Raw genomic sequence first — 20958 nt, 5'->3', positions numbered from 1 at the left:
ACCTTTTAAGTGACATCAGTGATTATGAAGGAAAAGTCAGAGATAATTGAAAAATCAGAAGAAGAATGCAGTTTGGGAAAGAAAATTATGAGTTTTGTAGTAGACAAACTGATTAAAATTGGAATGCTTTCTATTTTGCCTAAATTTAGGCCCTTCTTACTTTATGCCGGTATAATTAGAATACCCTCATGATTGGTTTCCCTTCCTGCCTCTAACACATTGGTGTTAGGTTTGGATATGGGTAGTTGGTTGTAGGGACTCTGGCAGTCTGGAGAAGGCTGTGGAGCCTTTTCAGAATAATGCTTTTAAGTGAATGAAAGAAGTAAGATTAAAAAGGAACCCGGTACATTGAAATACTAAAGTACATGAAAACAGATGTGACATATTAATATATGTGCCCCTTTATCAGTGCATTTAAATAACAAGATCTAGCAGTGAGTCTAATAACTACTGTAATTTTGAAGTAGTGATATATATATATAGTGATATTTTGATGTATCTGTAACAACTATAATGTGATATAAAAATGTACCTTGTGTTAGTGACAAGAATCGCAGGTACTGCTAATATTATGGGAGGTTGCTTAGGTCTAATTGAAAAAGGTGCTAAATTTTAAGTAGAGGTTAGTGAAACTAGGGATATAATTTTTTTTCTTTTACAAATTTACAGATTCTCTGAGGTTTATGGACCCCAGGTTAATAATCTTTGCTGTACTGTCTCCCGGTTTCAGTCTACTCTGTATTTTTGTCATATTATTCTCAAATTCTTTGCAGATGGTAATATTTTTTCATGTCTGCTTTTGGAAATAATTATGTGGTCTTTGTAAAAAAAAATAAAATGACACTGAAGAGCATAATTTTCTGGTTATCCTATCTCATGGAGATCAAGAGAGTTACTAGTATAATATATATGGTAGCATTATCTGTTTCTGGGTAGTATGAACTTATGTAACCACATAAGCATACGTAAATAGAATCATACTGTATTTACTGTTTTTTTAAACTTGCTTTTTGATTTAACAACATATCATTGGCTTTTTTTCTATGAATAGATATGCTTCATGCTTTAAAAAAATTATGGCATTAAAAATTGAAATGTATATTAAAGAACACAAAATTCATCATTTTAATGTGTACACTTCAGTGGTTTCAGTATTTTCACTGTGTTGTGAACCACCACTACTATCTAATTCCAGAACATTTCTATCACCCTCAAAGAAACCTCATGCCAGTTAGCAGTTCCAGTTTGCTGATTCCTTCATCAGTTGGCAGCCACCAGTCTACCTTGTATCAGTTTGCCTATTCTAGGCATTTAATATAAATGGAATCATCCAATATGTGACCTTTTGTGTCTGGTTTCTTTCACTTAGCATAATATTTTCAAGATTATTCTGTTTTGTAGCAAGAAACAGTACTTCATTCCTTTTTATGGCTGAATAAAATGCCATTGTATGGCTATATACCATATTTTGTTCATTTGTTCATAGCTGATGACCATTTGGGTTGATTCCACTTTTTGGCTAGTATAAATAATTCTGCTATGAACATTCATGTACAGATTTTTGTGTGGACTTACGTTTTTGCTTCTCTTGAGTATATACCTAAGAATGGAATTATTGGATCATATGGTAATTCTGTGTTTAAGTTTTTGAGCAGTTGACACACTTTTCCACAGCAGCTGCATCATTATACATTTCTACACATCATGCTTTTTAATGGCTGGGTTGTAATTCATTTTATTGATGTACTGTTATTTAATTCTCTTTTGATTGGCAGTTAATTGATTTCCTTTCTGCAGTTATCAATTCTAATGCAGTGAAAGGACCCATATATGCACCTTTACACACTGTTTTAAATTTTTGTACAAGTGGTAGAAGGTAAATTTGTAGAAGTGGACTTGCTGGATTAAAATGATTGCACTTTCAAAATTTTGATACATATTGTTAGATTGCCCTTTAGGAATGTATAAAATTATGCTCCCACCACTTGTGTAGTGGGTGCCTATTTCTCCAAACTCTCTTTCATATTATTAATCTTTGCCATTCTGATAATAAATTCATATTCTTTTTAAAATTTTCATTTATTTGATAAGTTGGGTTATTTTTAAAAAATTTTTGTGTGTAATTTGCCTGATCATGACCTTTCCCCACAATTTTTCTCTTGGATGTTTGCATTTTTTTCTTCACTGATTTGTAAAAGCTGTTTGTATTTTAGAAACATTGTTCATTATATATATTATAGAGACTTTTTGCTCCAGTTTCCTCTTTATCCATGGAGTTTATGACTTTGCTCTTTGTCTTAAGGACATTAAAATTTTTTAATACTGTTAGTCAGTCTGTTTTCTTTATGGTCTGTAAAGTTTTTTAACTTGCTTTGAAAAGTTTTTTGCACCCCCAAATTATGAGATGATTCCTCTTTTTTTTTTAAAGAAATGTATAAAATTAAACTTGTCGTGGTTTAGCAGAAGCAGTGTGAATTTTGTAGTTGGAGTTTCCCATGTTTAAATTCCAGTCTAGTCACTAATTAGCTGTGGGGTGTTCGGTGTTTCACAACTTCTCTGCACTTCAGCTTCCTCTTCAGTAAAATGGCAATTAATAGTAGTTTATAATTTTAGTAAAATTAAATGTATAATGCATGCAAATTGTCTAGCACAATATCTTAACACAGACAGACGGGGCATTCAGTGCGTGTTTTCTTTTCTCTTCCATTTATAAACCGTCTTCCTTCCACCTACTTAAAATCTGTTCAGAAGATAAGGGAGGAGAAAGGTTCAAGAAAAGGTAGCCTTCAGTTTTCAAAATCAGAGAAGCCATACAGGATGAGTACTGACTGAAAAGGGGATTGAAAATCAGTTTAGTAATTTGAAGCCATGTATGTTTAATAAGAACAGTTTTTATTAGAGTGGTAAGAGAGATGGCTATATTTTGATAGGGTAAGACTAAACAAAGCCATATAACATACATGAAGGCTGATATTTGCATATGCAAATGTATTCATCGTTATTTATAATCTTTGAGAAATAGTTGTAACTCTTCCTTTTTCTTTCATTGGTAGAATGCTGGTAGGAGGATAGGCACAGCAATACTAATACATATATAGTATGTGTATTGTATATAAATTGTATACAAATTTAGGTCATTTTTATTACTGTTAGTTACAAATTACAGTACGTGTAGCATATTTCTCAATTAAATCATCAACTAGTCGAGAACTATTGCTTCAGTCGAATTTTATTCTTGCTAGCTCTTTTATTGAATTCATACACGTTTCTTAATTATAGTTGTTTGTAAACAGTGTTACATATCTTTTGTGGCAACCAACTTTAAATACATTAGAAAGAGATGTGAAATACATAAATGTTTACAATGTAGTGATCATTGTTTTCCCTTTCCACAAGCTTTCCTAGACTATAAGGTTTTTAGGGCAAGGAACACAGTTCTAGTAATTAAAAATAAAGTTTTTTTTTTTGGCATTACATTTTCTTTTCCTCTTTTTTTTGGCTTTTTGTAAAATAACCTCAAAATAAAGTTTCAAGAAATTGTTAATCAAGATGTTTATTAAGCTCTTCCTCATAGAGAAATAATAAATATAGATTACGTCCAACTGGGTTTTAGAAAATGATACCAAATTCTGTTCCTTGATTCTGGGCAACTCCCTGTATGTTGTAGCTATACCACCCTCATTTTGTCAGCCTCAAAACAAGAAGGAAATTCTCTGTACTGGTTAGCTCAGGAGGAAGGTAATGAGTTTAAGTAACAAAACAGGAAATTTATTCCTCTGTGACCTTTGATGAGTTTGTGAAGTTAGCATTTTGACTGCAGGGTTGATATTCAGAAGAGTTTTATATTTAGTTTGCTTTATTGCTTTTGCAGACTTATCTACCTGCCAGGAAAAAATAGGAGTCCAAGTTAAAGGCTCTGCTACCTTTGTGGGAAATGATTAACAATACTCTTCCTTCTGCTGACAGAATCTGGGTATCTGTATTTTACAATGGCTCATTTTTGCTTCCACACAGGGCGAAAGTATCCTTTTCCTGAAACCAAGCTTGACTCAAAGCCTTTGTAAATTCTCTTATTCTTTATCCTTTTAAGCAACTATTTTAGGAACTGTTTTAAAGCTGATTGCCCTTCCCTTCAAACCTTTTCCGCTCAGTACAAAGCACCACCTTCTTGGCAGTCATTTGTATGAGTAGAGTGGGTACTCTTGTTATTCATGCCAAAAAGTTAAGGATTAGCTCTATTGTTTAACGCTATCTGTTTTGGATCGATGTGAGTCTGCATTGGCCTTGCCTTTTAAATTCTTTCATAACTGAGATTCTGGCACCTTGGAACCCTTTCCTGGATGGAGCTTTTCTTTGTTCCTTATTGAGTTTTATCCCAGACAGAGTTTAGTTACTAAGGTTTTTCTGTTTTACACTGTTTTTAATGTGGACTTGTAGATTCCAAGTTATAAACCTTGGTTTATAGATAAGTAACACCTCTTCATGTGTATTTTGCTGTGTATATCTAACGCTGGAGCATTGTGCAGTTTGGTTCATGTCAAAAGTATGGGACAGCTATTATGATTACTCTCAATATCAGTCAGTGAGACTTTGTATTTAAGATTTAATTATTTTTCTAAAGAAATAGAAAAGCTAAAATAATTAGAAAAGCTATTAATTATGAAAAGGGTTCATTAGTTTAATCCTTAGTTTTTTATCCTAGTATCATGTTCAGTTTTTTAGCAATGGAAACCAATTTCTTGAATTAGTGTTTAAATTTTCTTGATGCAATGCAGCATTCATGGTTTATACAGAGGTGGGTTTTTTTGCTTATATGAACAAACTTAAGAGATTATATTTATGAAATACTATTGAATTATTTGATTTTACATACCACTAGAGAGGCAGAGCCTGAAATTGAAAGGTAAGAGAAGGAAAAAAAAGATGAAATATTTTGTTTTGTATCAAGTGTTAGAATGTTACTTCAGTTTTTTCAGACTTAACATGTTGGACTGAGTCCAGTTTTTCTAGTGGATTTGTTACTTTGAGTTTTAAGAACTCTCATATTCTTGATATGCTTACTTTTTTCTTCTTTTTTGATATGCTTACTTTTAATCAATGTGGCTTATCTAGATGATCTGTGATCCATTTACAACTGCCCTTGTAGCTTGTCTCAGTTAGGGTCTGAACATATTTACTCTTTACTTTGTTTATAGTAGCAATGTTTTCATTACTTGCAGGTTTGAAGAAACAAGACTGTGCTGTGTGTTCCTGTTTACTCTTCTTTCAGACTGCACAGCCAGTTGATCTCGGAGAATACTTTGGGTAGTACTTGTTATTGATAAGGAGTTTTAGGAGAATGCTTTCAGTAAACTTTCTGATCTTAAATTGTAGACATCTTTGTGAATAGAGTATTCTTGCTTCTGTCCCCCCGCCCCAACTTAACTTTCGTAGGTTAGCTGTAGTGGAGACAAAGAATTCAAGGGAGAATTTCCAAAAGATAGATACAGTGACCTTTGATGATTTTAGTGTTTTAAGGAGAATGCTGGGAAATAGACAGAAGGACTTTACATGTTTATCTTTAAACATATGCCAAATACATTGGATAGTTCCCTTTTGACTACATAATAGCATCTTGGGTACACAACAGGGTAGAAACTTTGTTCTCATCCTGTGGCTTTTTCCTTGCATACCTGGATATCCTACAACTGCCCTTCAAAGAGGGTTATTTGAACTTTATTGGAGTTAGGCTGACAAAGAATTTGGAGGACAAAAGTACAAATTAAAAAAATCCCAAATCACTTGTCTTATTTATTTTGTCAGTGTCTGTACTTGTGACTGAAGTAGGAAATTAAAGAGAGGAACATCTAGTGTGAGAATTCATTAGAGAAATAGGAACATGGTTTCCTTTATGCTATCTCAAAGTTTGTTGAATAGTAAGCTCACTGTGATGGATGTTACATTTGTTGTTCCTGTATCAAAAAAATTGAACTGTTTCTGGGTCACTATGTATTCTATTCAGGTTGCTTGGATTCAGGCTGTGAGGGAATCCTGAGTCTCTAGCTATGCTCTCATTTACCCATCTGTTCTGCTAGTTAGGGTTGTACTTGTTTCCTCCAGGTTTCTGAGGGGTTTATATATATATATATATATGAAGAAAAATGAGAATTGATATAGCAGTTTATTAATTTATAGGTCTTGTACTGGGCTGTTTTAAAATCAAGACCTGTATGGACCTCCTACTCTTCAAATTCCATGCTTCTAGATCAATGTTTTGAATATCATTTTTTGCCTAAGAATCAATTTGCTGCAATTATCAATGTTGTTTCCTTTCATTCAGCAAAATTATTTTGAAATTTACCCATGTTGTCATGTGTATCAATAGGTCATTCCTCTTTATTACTGAGTAATACTTTATTGTTCCACATTTTATTTATCTATTAGCCTGTTGATAGGCATTTGGGTTGTTTACAGTTTTTAGCTATTACAGATAAAATTGCTAAGAACATTTGAGTTTAATTGAGTCTTTGAGTGTACATATGTTTTTATGTTTTTGGGTAAATATTTTGGAGTGGAATGTCTGCATCATGTGATAGGTATATATTTAATATTTAACTCTTTAATAAACTATGAAACTGTTTTCCAGTGTTGTACTATTTTTCATCCTTACCTGCAGCATATGAGCATTCCAGTTGCCCCACATTATCACCTCATCAGTCTTTAAATTTAGCCATTCTGGTAGATAGTATCTCATTGTGGTTTAATTTTCATTTCCCTAATGACTAATGACATTGAGCATCTTATCATGTACTTATTTGCCATACATATGTCTTAATGGGTAAAGTATATGTTAAGATGTTTTGTCTAATAAGAAAATTTTCTTATTACTGACTTTTGAGAGCCCTTTATTTATTTATGCTGGATATAATTTTATATTATACATATGATTTGCAAATATTTTTTTCCCAGTCTGTGATTTGCTTTTGCATATTACAGTGTTTTTCAAAGAACAAAAAAGTTCTTATTTTGGTGAAGTTCAGCTTATCAATTTTTTTTTTTATGGATCATACTGTTTTTCTGTTGTTTAAGAAATCTTTGCTAAACACATGATCGCTAAGATTTTCTCTTGTTTTCTAAGAGATATTTTACAATTTTAGCTTTTATATTTACAGTTCCCTGTACCTCTTTAAAATAGCGATAATGAAAACATCTACAATTTAGGGTAGTTGTGATTACTAAGTGAAGTGTAAAGATTGAGGTTGCGTTGTTTGAGTATGACAATCTAATTGCTCCAGCACTACTTATTAAAGATTATCCTTTCCCTATTGAATTGCCTTGGTACCTCTGTTTAAAATTGCCTATATATATGTGAGTTTACTTCTAGACTCTATTCTCTTCATCTGTTTGTTTATCTTTATGCTGATACCTCATTACCAGGATTACTATACCTTTATAGTAATTCTTGATATCAGGTAGTATAAGTCTTCTAATTTTATTTTTCCTTTTCAAAGTTACTTTGGCTGTTCTAGGTCCTTAATATTTCCATGTAAATTTTAGAGTAAGCTTGTCAATTTCTATGAAAACTACCTGCTGGAATTTGATTGGAATTGCGTTCACTCTATAGGTGAATTTGGGGAGAATTAACATCTTTGACAGTGTTGAGTCTTCTGTCATATGAACATGCTATATGTCTTCATTTACTTAGCTCTTTAATTTTTCTCAGCAGTGTGTTACAGTTTTCAGTGTACAGGTCTTGCACATTTTTTCGTATTAATCTCTAAGTGTATAATTTTTGATACTGTTATAAATAGTATTCTAAAAATTTTAGTTTCTGTTTGCTTGTTGCTTTTGTACAGAAATGCAGTAGTTTTTTTGGGGGGCTGTATATTTGTATTGTGTCCCACCGTCTTGCTAAACTTACTAGTTCCGTACCTTTTTTTTAGATTCTGTAGAATTTTCTGATTATACACAATTGTGTCATCCGAGAATAAAGATGAGTTTAGTTCCTCCTTCCAGTTTCAATGCTTTTTATATCTTTTTCTTGCCTGATAACATGGGCTGGAACCTGCAATACAAAGTTGAATAGAATTGAGCAAGAAAGCATTCAAAATTTCACTAGTAAGTATGATGTTAGCTATAGATTTTTCATAGATGCCATTTATCAAACAGTACATTTCCTTTTATTTTTTAAATGAGAGTTCTTTTTCTTTTCAAATAAGAATAGTGGTTTAGATTATTTAAAAGTGCTTTTTATGCCTCTGTTGATGATATTATATAATATATATTAGTCTGGATAAAGGTGGATTATATTGATTTTTTTGGAGTGTTAAACAGCCTTGCATTCCTGGGATAGTCACAACTTGTTATATCACCCTTTTTATACATTACTGGTTTTGGTTTGCTAAAAATTTTAAAAACATTTCATGTACTGTCCTTGTTTGGTTTTCATATTAGGGTAATGTTCACCACAACTTTATGGAAGAGTTTGCATAGAATTCGTATTTCTTCCTGAAAGGCTAACCATGGTTGAGAACTACTGGACTACATATGATTTCTGTTTCCTTCTATTTTTTTCCTAAAATTTTAATTCTGTTCTTATATAATAAGATACATACATTCTTATAAATAAAGAGCAATTCATATGTATTATTTAATGCATGAACCTCCTTGGAGGTGCAGTGGGAGAAGTAAATAAATTTTGCTAGGTACAGCTCAGAGCAAGCTGATGTTTGATTTGAATTTTTCAGTGAAGCAGAATTGACTCCAACAAACTTGAGGAGCTATAGGAGAGGGGAAGTCAGTGGTGTGCTACAGTGGTGTGCTTGAGTTGGCTTGTGCTGACTTGAAAGTGCCTGACACTCAGCAGTTGATGGCTGCTGTTTAGTACTCAGGAGAAGGCCCAGAGTTCTTGTGAAGTTTCTCTCTGTTCTGCTGCTCTGTCCTCAGACTTCCAGGTTGAGCATATGAAGTGGTAATGGTATATTGGATAAGACTGGGGCTGTAGAACCAGGCTGCTTGGGTAAAAATCCCAGCTCTGCTGCTCTTTAGCCATGTAACCAGAGGCAAGTTCTCTTTGCTTCTCCAAAACAGAGATAATTAAAACACCTACAACTTGAGAGTAGTTGTGATTATCAAGTAAATTAATACATGTAGAACACTATGAATGACGTTTTAATATGGTTGGTACTCATTGAATGGTAGTTATAACCTGTTATTTGTGTCATGGAAATTGCTAAGATGCTCAGCCTTTAATGGAATGCCTGTCTGCTCCTCTTACTACCTGTAGACAATTTTAATTGGCCAGGATGTCTTTAGTCAAGAACTTTCGGGTAAGTAGGACTCATAACCTTTGACTTTTCCCTTTCTATTGTAAGTGACATTTTTGCAGTAGTACTTGATTTTCTAAACACTTGTTTAACATACGTCATACTCTGGACTCACTTCTGTGCAGGATTCTCAACCTTGGCAGTATTGACATTTTGAGCCAGATATTCCTTGTTGTGAGGGCCTGTCCTGAGCGTTGTAAGATGTTTAGCAGCATCCATGACCTCTACTTACTAGAAGCCATTAGCAGCATACCCCCAAGTTGTGACAACCCAAAATATTTCAAGATGTTGTTAAATGTCCCCCGAATGGCAAAATCATACCTGATTGAGGACCATTTTTTAGAGGGGACTTCAGTGTGTGCTGTAATTTGAGACTGTGATTTGTTGTTTCAGTATTTCTTGGAAGTCATGCTCTTTGGTATTTACCCAAATGGATTGAAAAATTATGTCTACACAAAAACTTGTACTTGGGTGTTTATAGAACCTTCATCATGATTGCTAAAGCTTGGAAGCAACTAAGTTGTCCTTTAGTAGGTGAGTGGATAAACTGTGGCAAATCCAGACAATGGAAATATTACTCAGTGTTAAAAAGAAACAGGCTATCAAGCTATGAAAAGACATGGAGGAAACTGAAGTACATATTTCTGAGTGAAAGAAGCCACTCTGAAAAGGCTCCATACTATATGACTCCAACTATTGGACATTCTATTCTGGAAGAGGCAAAACCTTGGAGATAGTAAAATTATCAGTGGTTGCCAGGGGTTAGAGGAGAGGGAGGGATCAAGAGGCAGTGCACAGAAGATTTTTTAGGGCAGTGAAACTATTCTGTACAGTGCTACTTTAGTAGATACTTATCATCATACATAGGTCAAAATACATAGAATGTAAAACAGCAAGAGTGAACCCTATTGTAAGCTATAAACTTTGGGGGATGATGTGTCAATGTAGGTTCATTGATTGTAGCAAATGTTGGAAGTATTGTGCTGTGTGGGGACACGGAGTATGGGAACTCAGTACTTTCTGCTAAGTTTTACTGTATATCTAAAATTGCTTAAAAGTAAAGTTTATTAATTAAATTGTTCTTTACTTCATATTACAAGAACAATTTATTGTCAGTATAGAAAAATTAGAGGATATAGCTAACTAGGACAAAAATTATCCATAATTCTATCATTCTTTCAGACTTTTTCCATACCCATTGGTACAGATTTCATATATATACACTGTTTTGTTACAAAGATGGGATTATGCTATATGCAGTCAGTTTTTGTTTTCAGTTAGCAGTACATCGTGAATACTTTCCCACAGATTTAAATGTTCAACAATTAAAAAAAATTGAATTAGTGCCCTTCCACAATTGGAGAGTGGACTGTTCTGATTTTTTGAGATGCTTTTTGCTACATATAGATTGCCAACTGTTAGGTTAGGCTACCAAAAAATAAGCATCCAGTCTATGCCTATTATAACTTAGTGTTTTTCTTTGGAATTATTTACTGCAGAACTGTAGATTGGCACAAATATTGAGTATCAGAGAGGACCAAGTGATAGAATTTTGGGTAAACCAATTCTGTGGAATGTAAGTTTTGTGCTGCTTTGAAAAACTGTCATTATTTGAATCCCATGTGTCTGTCTAAGAAAATCATGGAATTTTAGGGTGCTTATTAAAGGAAACTTGTTAATAGGCTATTATCACTGTAAAAAAGTTACAAGTTTTTTTGGAGGCTAGTCCTTAAAAGTAAGGATAACAAGTGCAATAATAAGAGTTTGTGAAAGTTAAGTTTACAAGTTAAGTATAGAATATATGATCTTTTAGTTACTACTGTATGTATTTTTGGTCACATTTTGGAATAACTGGCATCACTTCCTAACCATCACTGGGGAGTCCTTTTTCATTTATTCACTTTGGAATTGCCTCCTGAGAACATGGGATTTTATTATTTGGTGCATTTCTTGCATTCTAACTTTCCCTCTTCAAAATCATGTGGAAACTGAATTGTAGAAATTTTTTTTCCTGAGGCAGTTCATTTGTCTGCCTCAGTTGTATGGAGTTGGATTGCTGTAGCTTTTTCTTGCTGTATTTGATATGTTTATGTATAAAAACAAAATTACAGTATCATTCATTAACTTAGTATTAATTTAGAAATTTTATGATATTTTTAATGCAGCCATTTTTGTATACATTAAATTATAGTGATTTTCATTAAATATGTGTTAATCTGAAATTTCTGAATAGAAATTTTCTGGGATACTTTAATTAATGAGACATTTCTAAAATTACAGCCAACTATCACTGAGAGGGAATTTTAAATTAACCCTTGGGGGCATAAACTTGGGATTTTGTTGCATTTCTTCTGTGGCATAAAATCGTTCTTTAAGACGGAATAATCTAAATCTAGATTTCTACCTCATGTTTATTTTCAAAATCTGAAAGAATTTATTTTAGAACTAGAAGATAGTCTAGTTGCTGACCCTGAAGAATCCTGAATTGAGAGATAGTCTGCTTTAAGTTTCAATTTCAAAGAAGAGTATGAGTACACATTTTAAAATTCAGTTAGTCATCTTATAACTGAATCTGTTCACTACACAAGTGATTATAATTGTGCATGCTGAAAAATGGGTTAAATGTGATGACAGTCAAATTCTGTAGTCTCCTATGCTGTAGTCTGCTTTTATGATGGGAAGTGACAAGGATATTTTATAATTCATATAACTACAGGGTTTTTAAGGCATGTATACATGTAGAGAGAATTTGTGTGTTTTTGTTATTTATTATTAATAAATTTATACCCTCAATTATAATTTCTTTAAGAATGTGACAGCTGAATCAGTAGAGGATAAAGGTCCTCTTGGAAATGTGACTAAAAGAAATGCTGTTGAGCAGAAGAAAGTTAAAGGGATGAAGGAAGGAGGCAGCCACGATTGATAGTGTCATGTTGTTACTAGACTCTCTTATGGCTGGCAGTTTTTCATGTTAGGAGTGTGGTCTATAGGAAAGAGTCAGGAGAGCATAAATAGATTTTTGAACTTTCCATGATCTTTCCTCTGCCAACCTATACAGCACTCTCTCTCCATGCCTTCAGCGATATTTTTAGCAGCTTTGAACTGCTTATAATCCCTCTCTCTCATGTGTGTGTGTTAGAGGATTGTGGGGGTGGAGGAACTTTTCTAATATCCTGGGTCACCATAAGCCCTGTTAGAATTTATTAGTCATTAATAAAGTTGACTTATTATAACTCTTTGGCATTGTTACTAAAAGTCTGCAAAATCTGTGGTTTTAATTTTTGTGATTTTACTGGATAAACTCAATTTATGCTATATTTAGGCTGACATATTTATAAATGCCTTGAGGTGAAGCTAGAGATAGGGGAATCATACATTCTGTTTGTTTATTTTCTGTTTTTACTCTCTTAAATGGTGTTTTGAATGGTAAAGTAATTTTCCCCGGTTGTTTTGCTTTACCAAGAGACAAGAAGACTTAAATTATTTTATTTCTTGAGTGTATTTCTGATGATGATATTATGAGTAATTATAGATTAACCAGTATATGTAGTTCACATCATCACGAAAATTGCTTTATCCTCATTATAGTCTAGCCCTCCCTCCACCCCTTGCCCCTAGCAGTCACTTATCAGTATTCTGTCCCCATAGTTTAGATTATTCTGGAATATCATAAATGGATTTATATAGTACATAGCCTTTTTAAAAATTTGAGATTATAATTGACATGTAACATTGTATTAGTTTCAGGTGTACAGCATAATGACTTGATACATGCATATACTGTGAAATGATTACCACGAGGTGAGTTTCGTTAACATTCTTCACTGCATAGTTATACAATTTTTTTGTGTGTGTATGATGAAAACTTTCAAGATTTCTCTTAGCAACTTTCAGATGTACTGTACGGTATTACTAACTTTAGTCACCAAGTTGTGTATTACATCCCCGGGACTTGTTTTGTAACTGGAAGTTTCTACCTCTTGACTCCCTTCACCCATTTTGCCCCCCTCCCCAACCCCTGCCTCTGGCAGCCACCAATCAGTCTATGAGTATATTTATTTGTTTATTTGTTTGTTTGTTTTTTTGGATTCCACATTAAAGTGAGTTACAGTATTTGTCTTTCTATGTCTGACTTACATCACTTAGGATAGTACCTTCAGAATCGATCTATGTTGTTTCAAATGACAGGATTTCCTTTTTTTTTTTTTAATGACTGATATTTCATTGTGTGTTTTGTGAGTGAGTGTATATGTATGTGTATCACATTTTCTTTATCCCTTCATCTGTTGATGGACACATAGATGGGTTGTATGTTTGGCTATTGTAAATAATGCTGCAGTGAACATGAGGGTGCAGGTATCTTTTCTGGTAGTGATTTTGTTTTCTTGGAATAAATACCCAAAGTGGAATTACTGGATCATACTGTAGTTCTGTTTTCAATTTTTTGAGGAACCTCCTTACTGTTTTCCATAGTGGCTGTACCAGTTTACATTCCCACTAACAGTGTGCAAGGGTTCCCTTTTCTCCACATCCTCACCAACACTTGTCTCTTGTCTTTTTGATAATAGCTATTTTAACAGATGTGAGGTGATACCTCATTGTGGCTTTGATTTGCATTTCCCTGATAAATAGTGATGTTGAGCCCCTCTTCATGTACCTATTTTGAAAAGTGTCTGTTTAGATACTTTGCCCATTTTTAAATGGGATTTTTTTCCTATTGAGTTGTATGAGTTCTTTATATATTTTGGATATTAACTTCTTGTCAGATATATGATTTACAAATATTTTCTCGCGTTCTGTAGGTTGCCATTTCATTTTGTTGATGGTTTCTTTTACCGAGCAGGAGCTTTTTAGTTTGATTTAGTCCAACATGTTTATTTTTGTTTTTGTTTCCTTTGCTTTTGTGTCAAACCCCCAAAAGCATTGCTAAGTCAAGGAATTTACACCCTATGTTTTCTTCTAGGAGTTTTATGGTTTTGAGTCTATATTCAGTTCTTTAATTAATTTTGAGTTGATTTTTGTGTATGGTGTATGATAGGCTGTTCAGTTTTCCCATCATCACTTACTGAAGCAACTGTTCTTTTCCCATTGTATGTTCTTGGCTCCTTTGTTATAAATTAACTGATTGTATATTTGTGGGTTTATTTCTGGTCTCTCTGTTTTGTTCCATTGAGTGATGTATCTGTTTTTATTCAAAATCATACTGTTTATTGCTTTGTAATACAGTAAGAAATCAGGAAGCATGTCTACAGCTTTGTTCTTTCTCCAGATTTCTTTGGCTCTTCAGCGTCTTTTGTGGTTCCATATAAATTTTAGGATTGTTTGTTCTATTTCTGTGAAAAATGCCATGAGAATTTTATCAGGATTGCGTTGAATCTGCAGATTGCTTTGGGCATTTATGGATATTTTGACAGTATTAATTCTTCCAATCCATGAGCATGGAGTATCTTTCCATCAGTTTGTGTCTTTAGTTTCTTTCATCAGTGTGTTACAGTTTTCAGTGTAAGGTCTTTCACCTTGGTTAAATTTATTCCTAAGTATTTTATTCTTTTTGAAACAAATGTTAATCTGTTTTTTTTTCTGAATTTCTCTGATAGTTTGTTATTAGTGTATAGAAACAACAGATTTTTTGTATATTGATTTTGTATCCTGTAACTTTACCGAATTCATTTACTCTAACAGTTTTTTTGTAGAGTCTTTAGCTATATGTGATAACATGTTACCTGCAAACAAATAGTTGTACTTCCTTTTAGATTTGGATCTTTTTTTTTCTTTCTTTCTTTTTCCTATCTAATTGCTCTGGCTAAGACTTTCAGTACCGTGTTGAATGAAAGTGGCAAGAGTAGGCATCCTTGTCTTGTTCCTGATCTTAGAGGAAAAGCATTCAGGTTTTCACCATTGAGTACGATGTATGTTGTGGGCTTGTCATACATGGCCTTTATTATATTGAGGTATATTGTGTATAGCCTTTTGAGTATGGCATCTTTAATTTAGCATTAATGCATTTGCCATTCATCCATGTTGTGTGTATCATTAGTTCAATCCTTTTTTATTGCTGAGTAATATTTCACTGTATGGCTGTACCACAGTTTACCTTTTTGTCAGTTGAAGGTCATTTGGGTTTTTTCCAGTTTTGGGTGGTTATAAATAAACTTGCTACAAATATTTATGCATGAATTTTTGTATGAGCATAAGTTTTAATTTTACTCGGGTAAATACCTGGGGATAGGATTGCTGGGTTGTATAAATGTGTTTATAACTTTATGAGAAGCTACCAAACTGTCTTCTGAAGTGGCAGTACTATTGTGCTTTCCCACCAACAAAATATGAGGGTTTGTGTATGTATGGATGTATGTACAAATATGTGTATATGTATAAACATATACACAAGGATGTGGGTGTATGTGTGGGAGGCTTCCTTGTCAGTCTTAGCTATTGTTAAGTTTCCGTGTAATCATTTTAATAGGTATGTAGTGATATCTAATTGTGATTTTAAGTTGCATTTCCCTAATGCCTTATGTTGAGCATTTTTTCATGTGCTTATTTTCTGTCTGTGTATCTTCTTGGTGAAATCTCTGTTAAATGTTTTTGCCACTTTTTAAAAAATTGGAATATCATGTTCACTTCTGCAGCACATATTTTCTTATAATTTTGTTCTGAGAGTACTTTATATATTCTGGAGTACTTTTTCACATAAGTGTTTTGCAGATATTTATTCTCAATCCCTGGACATGTCTTTTCAATCATGTTCCAAAGATCAGATGTTTTAAATTTTTAAGAAATCTAGTTTGTCAGTATTTTTTTTATGGATTGTGCTTTTGTTTTATCTAAGAAATGTTTACCTAATCCAGGGTCACAAAGATTTTTCTCTTATATTTTCTTTTATAAGTTTTATAGTTTTTGGTTTTACGCTTAAGCTTAGATCCTTCTAACTTATTTTGTTTATGGTGCAAAGTGTGGATTGATGCTTATTTTTTTATTTTGGCATACAGATCTCCAGTTTTCCCAGCACCATTTGTTGAAAAATCTGTCCTTTCTCGATATATTGAGTACCTTCACACCTTTATGAAAATCTATTGACTGTATGTGTATGGGTCTATATCTGGTTTCTTGGTCCTGTTTTCTTGAACTATACACGTCTATGTTTCCATCAGTACCAAACTGCTTGGATTATTGTTGCTTTCTAGTAAGGCTTGATATCAGATAGTGGGGACATCCAAGTTTACAGTTCTTTTTCAAAAGTGTTTTGTTTCTTCTAGATCCTTCCACATACATTTTAGAATCAGCTTGTTGATTTTTACATGGGGAAATATTCTAAAGAACAGGTGAAAGATGATTTCCACTATGAGGGATAGATGGGACTTTGACATCATTGAAAGAGATGAGAATGTATGTACCAGAAGAAATAAAAAATTCAGGCTACATCAAAAAAGTGGAAAAATAAGGGTTTGGGTAGGAACTCATAGTCCCAGAAAAATTGATGTTGAAAATTTTAATATAGTCTAATTCCCTCCCATTTTCTGTGGGATAGTTAGATTGTATTCAGTATCTTTAGATAAATGGGAGACATTAAATACAAAAAGCATTAAAGCATAGTGTTTGTTAGGTAGAGACCTAATTTGAAATGATAGGATGAGAATCATAAGCTTTGGTTGTCTAAATTGATTGCTGATGAAATAAAATGAAACTTGTCTAATAGTAGCCTTATATTGGAATTTTGAAGTGCTTGGTAGATTTGTAATTCCAGGTCTTCATTTTTCCTTTTAGTATTTATGTTTTGTGTTGCTGCTGCTGTTGTCTTCTAGTATGCCAAAGATGGGAGAAAATTTCTAGATATGCAGAAAAGGAGTTTTATTCTTTCTGCTTTTTCTCTCCCTCCTGAGAGCACTTTTACGAATAGACTATACTTTTACCTTTTTATAGAGTAAGAAGTTATCTTTCTGCATTACCCTAAAGTTATTTTTGGATTACCTTTAGAAAGAAGTATAACAATCATTATGTTTATGTCATTCATACCCAGGGCTTTATTGTTACATATGCCTGTGCATTTTTCTTGGGTAGATAACTGGTTTGACTTGGCATATGAAGTAGATCCCTAATAGTAAACTGACTAGAAATAAAACATATTGAGTCCATATATTTCTAAAGGCCAAAAGAATCCTTGGTACAACTTTTATCTGATTATTTGGTTTACCAGTAAGAATCATAGAGAAAATACGATCCCTGGGTTAAGAAACCATTTCTCATCACCTTAAGTTAAATGTACTGATATGTATTTAACCTTGTTATCTTTGTCTCATTCCCGAATATTAGGCCATTTAAAACTTACCATTCTTGTCCTGGGAACCCTACTCTCTACTTGTCCTTGACCGTTCTGCAAGTTATCTGCTATTCATGACCCTCATCCTTCGTGATAAGGATATTTTATTCTCCCTTTAGCTGTACTAGTTTCCGCATAGTGGCAATAGGGAGCAATGCAACTACCTGATCAGGAGAAAAAAAGTAGTATCAAGAAGAAATGCCAAATTCTTAATAGAATTATTTGAAAGAATATTTAATAACTTTTTTTTTTATCAAGTCATGTTGTAAGAATGGTGTAAGGTACATGAGGGCAAGGATACTGTTCATCTTTTCCACTGTTGAAGTCCTAGTGCTTGGTATAATACATGATAGTAGGCCTGCAGTAAATATTTGTTGAATAAGTGTAAAACTGGTCAAAAACATGAAATTCTGAAAGTTTGAAGATTATTTTTTCCATAATGATATGTGGCTTTACCATTTGTAAAACATGGATTTTCTCTTGTTTTTGTTTAGAGTGGTGAAAGATTGGGAGACATCATGAAAACTTTGAATGGGTTCTTTTTTTAATTTATTTATTGAAATATAGTCAATTGCAATATGTCAATTTCTGGTGTAGAGCATAATGTTTCAGTCATACGAATACATACATATAATTATTTTCATATTATTTTTCATTATAGGTTACTACAAGATACTGAATATAGTTCCTTGTGTCATACAGAAGAAATTTGTTTTTTTATCTATTTTATATATAGTAGTTAGTATCCCACCCCCATCTCCCTGGCAACCATAAGTTTGTTAATATGTCTGTGAATCTGTTTCTGTTTTGTAGATAAGTTAATTAATGTCTTCTTTTTTGTTTCCTTTTTTTTTTAATATATTCCACATATGAGTGATATCATATGGTATTTTTCTTTCTCTTTCTGTCTTACTTCATTTAGAATGATGATATCCAGATCCATCTATGTTGCTGCAAGTGGCATTATTTTATTCTTTTTTATGGCTGAGTAGTATTCCATTGTATAAATATACCACGGCTTCTTTATCCAGTCATCTGTCAATGGACATTTAGGTTGTTTCCATGTCTTGGCTATTGTAAATAGTGCTGCTGTGAACATTTGGGTGCATGTATCTTTTCAAATTAAAGTTCCCTCCAGAAATATGCTCAGGAGTGGATTTGCTGGATTATACAATCCCTATCAAATTACCCAGGACATTTTTCACAGAACTGGAACAAATAATCCTAAAATTTATGTGGAATCACAAAAGGCCCAGAATTGCCAAAGCAGTAGTGAAGAAAAAGAACAAAGCTGGAGGAATAACCCTCCCAGACTTCAGACAATACTACAGAGCTACAGTAATCAAAACAGCATGGTATTGGCACAAAAACAGATATATGGATCAATGGAACAGAATAGAGAGCCCAGAAATAAACCCACAGACTTATGGTCGATTAATCTTCAACAAAGGAGGCAAGAATATACAGTGGAGAAAAGACAGTCTCTTCAGCAAGTGGTGTTGGGAAAACTTGACAGCTGCATGGATATCAGTGACATTAGAACAGTCCCTCACACCATACACAAAATAAACTCAAAATGGCTTAAAGATTTAAATATAGACAAAACACTATAAATCTCCTAGAAGAAAACATAGGCAAAACATTTTCTGACATAAGTCTTAGAGGTGTTCTCCGAGGGCAGTCTACCCAGGCAATGGAAATAAAAGCAAAAATAAACAAATGGGACCTAATTAAACTGAATGGGTTCTTCCTGAATGTTTGCATTATTGTTATCTATGGACTTTAGTTGAATATGTCATTGAAGACAAATGCCATCCAGAGGCCTTTGGTATAGAAGAGGAGTGGGAATGTCGATGAAATTGTTATTTATCTCAGGGTGTCTTCTAAGCTCTTGTGATTGCCATCAGTCTTTATTTTCATCAATATAATTCTGCTCTATGCAGTGAGATTTGCTGGGTGCTGTTTTTCAGTATCAGCTGGTGAGCACACTTAAGGAAGTTATAAATTTTGTATGACAGTTGTAGTGATTAATAGTTGTGTATAGATAGATATTGATGAAGAAATAGAAACTTCAGAAATGCTTCAGTGCAAGTTATTTTGCTTTATTAAAGAAGGTAGACTTAGACATATTTTCTCAAAAAAGAAAGTGGTCTTAATTAAGAACAGATGGGAAGGACAGATGTTAGTCAAGGTGGGTATTCAATAAATAACAAATAATGTGTTGCATAACCTTTGGGAATAAATGGCAATAGAAGACAGATTTATCTGAGAATATGTAAAATGTAGTAAGTCATTGACGTCTTGCTCTAAAATGTAAGCAGAAATATCTAATGTAGGCTTAATTTTGTCTTCTTTCAACTTTGGGAACTCTGCCAGCATCTGCAGCTCTGCCCCAGATTGCTTTGCAAACTACTATTGAGACAATCACTTAATATTTCTTTGGAAATAACTGTGTGTCTAATGGTTTGTACTTTATGGTTGGATTCATTGAGTTAGAAATCTGTGATTCATTATGAAGCATTCTTTGGTGTTTGTAGCACTTTCTCTTTCTTATTCTAAATTCTGCATGATTATTGTGCTGAACTATAGACTGAGATAAATGACTTTAAATTTATAGAAGGTGGTGGGAGAGAAGCTGTAGTTTAACACTATAGGATTAATATCTTTATATACACTGTAGAGCCTGGTGGGGTTTTTGTGTTTTTTTTTTTAAATAACCTGCTCCAAATGACCAAAATTAACAGAAGTTTAGTTCTGGCCTTTAATAATTTGCTTTGATTTGACTCAGATAACTATTATTATTGTTTTTTGGGGTGTTGGGGTAGGAAGGAGTTATGTTGTGTTATTTTCCTAGCCCCTAGCCCCAGGTATAAAACCTGAAATTTGGGATTCCTTAGCAATATTATATTTGGGGGGTATTTCATATATATCTTGTAACATGGTATTCATTGAACAGCATGTTATATAGGCATGTTGTATTTTATTTACAGTTTTGGAAACTCCAATTTAAATTTTTCTAGGGCAAAGTGGCCCTACTGTTACATATAATGTCGCTTGTAATGTAAAAAAATTGGAATACATTTTCCATGAAGTCAGTATTTTACAAATTTACCTGAAGTTTTTGCTTAGTGAAACAGAAAGCCGAGAAATAAACTAACGAAAATCTTCACCGTGTGTGGTAATTAATCTGTCTTTGGTGATGGAGATTAACTTGTTTACTTTCGGTATAGTCCATGTAGGAACTAACAAGTAGGAGATTATCAGTTTCTTTGTCCAGGACTGACAGTATCAGAAACTTTGCACTAGCACCTGAGATGGCTCTATAGGTGATTT

At 33.3% G+C, this 20958-nt stretch overlaps 1 protein-coding gene across 6 annotated transcripts in view; it reads left to right on the top strand.

Annotated features, from left to right (window-relative positions):
* The window catches only part of CNOT6L (CCR4-NOT transcription complex subunit 6 like), a 92077-nt gene that overhangs the window by 11759 nt on the left and 59360 nt on the right, over positions 1-20958 (top strand). The window contains exon 1 of one of the 6 annotated variants that reach the window (XM_064485608.1): positions 13077-13106. The exons of 3 other annotated variants lie outside the window; for them this stretch is intronic. In XM_064485608.1, coding sequence (XP_064341678.1) covers positions 13093-13106 — 14 coding nt within the window. In that variant the 5' untranslated portion in view covers positions 13077-13092. Of the gene's footprint in view, positions 1-13076; positions 13107-20958 lie in introns of those variants that run through there. 2 more of the 6 variants (XR_010380849.1, XM_064485594.1) reach the window with 2 other exon arrangements.

The sequence above is a fragment of the Camelus dromedarius genome, chromosome 1 (genome assembly GCF_036321535.1).
Source record: "Camelus dromedarius isolate mCamDro1 chromosome 1, mCamDro1.pat, whole genome shotgun sequence".
NCBI lineage: Eukaryota > Metazoa > Chordata > Mammalia > Artiodactyla > Camelidae > Camelus > Camelus dromedarius.
The sequence above is the reverse complement of the archived record's forward strand: the minus strand, read 5'-3'. Positions and strand labels throughout refer to the sequence as shown.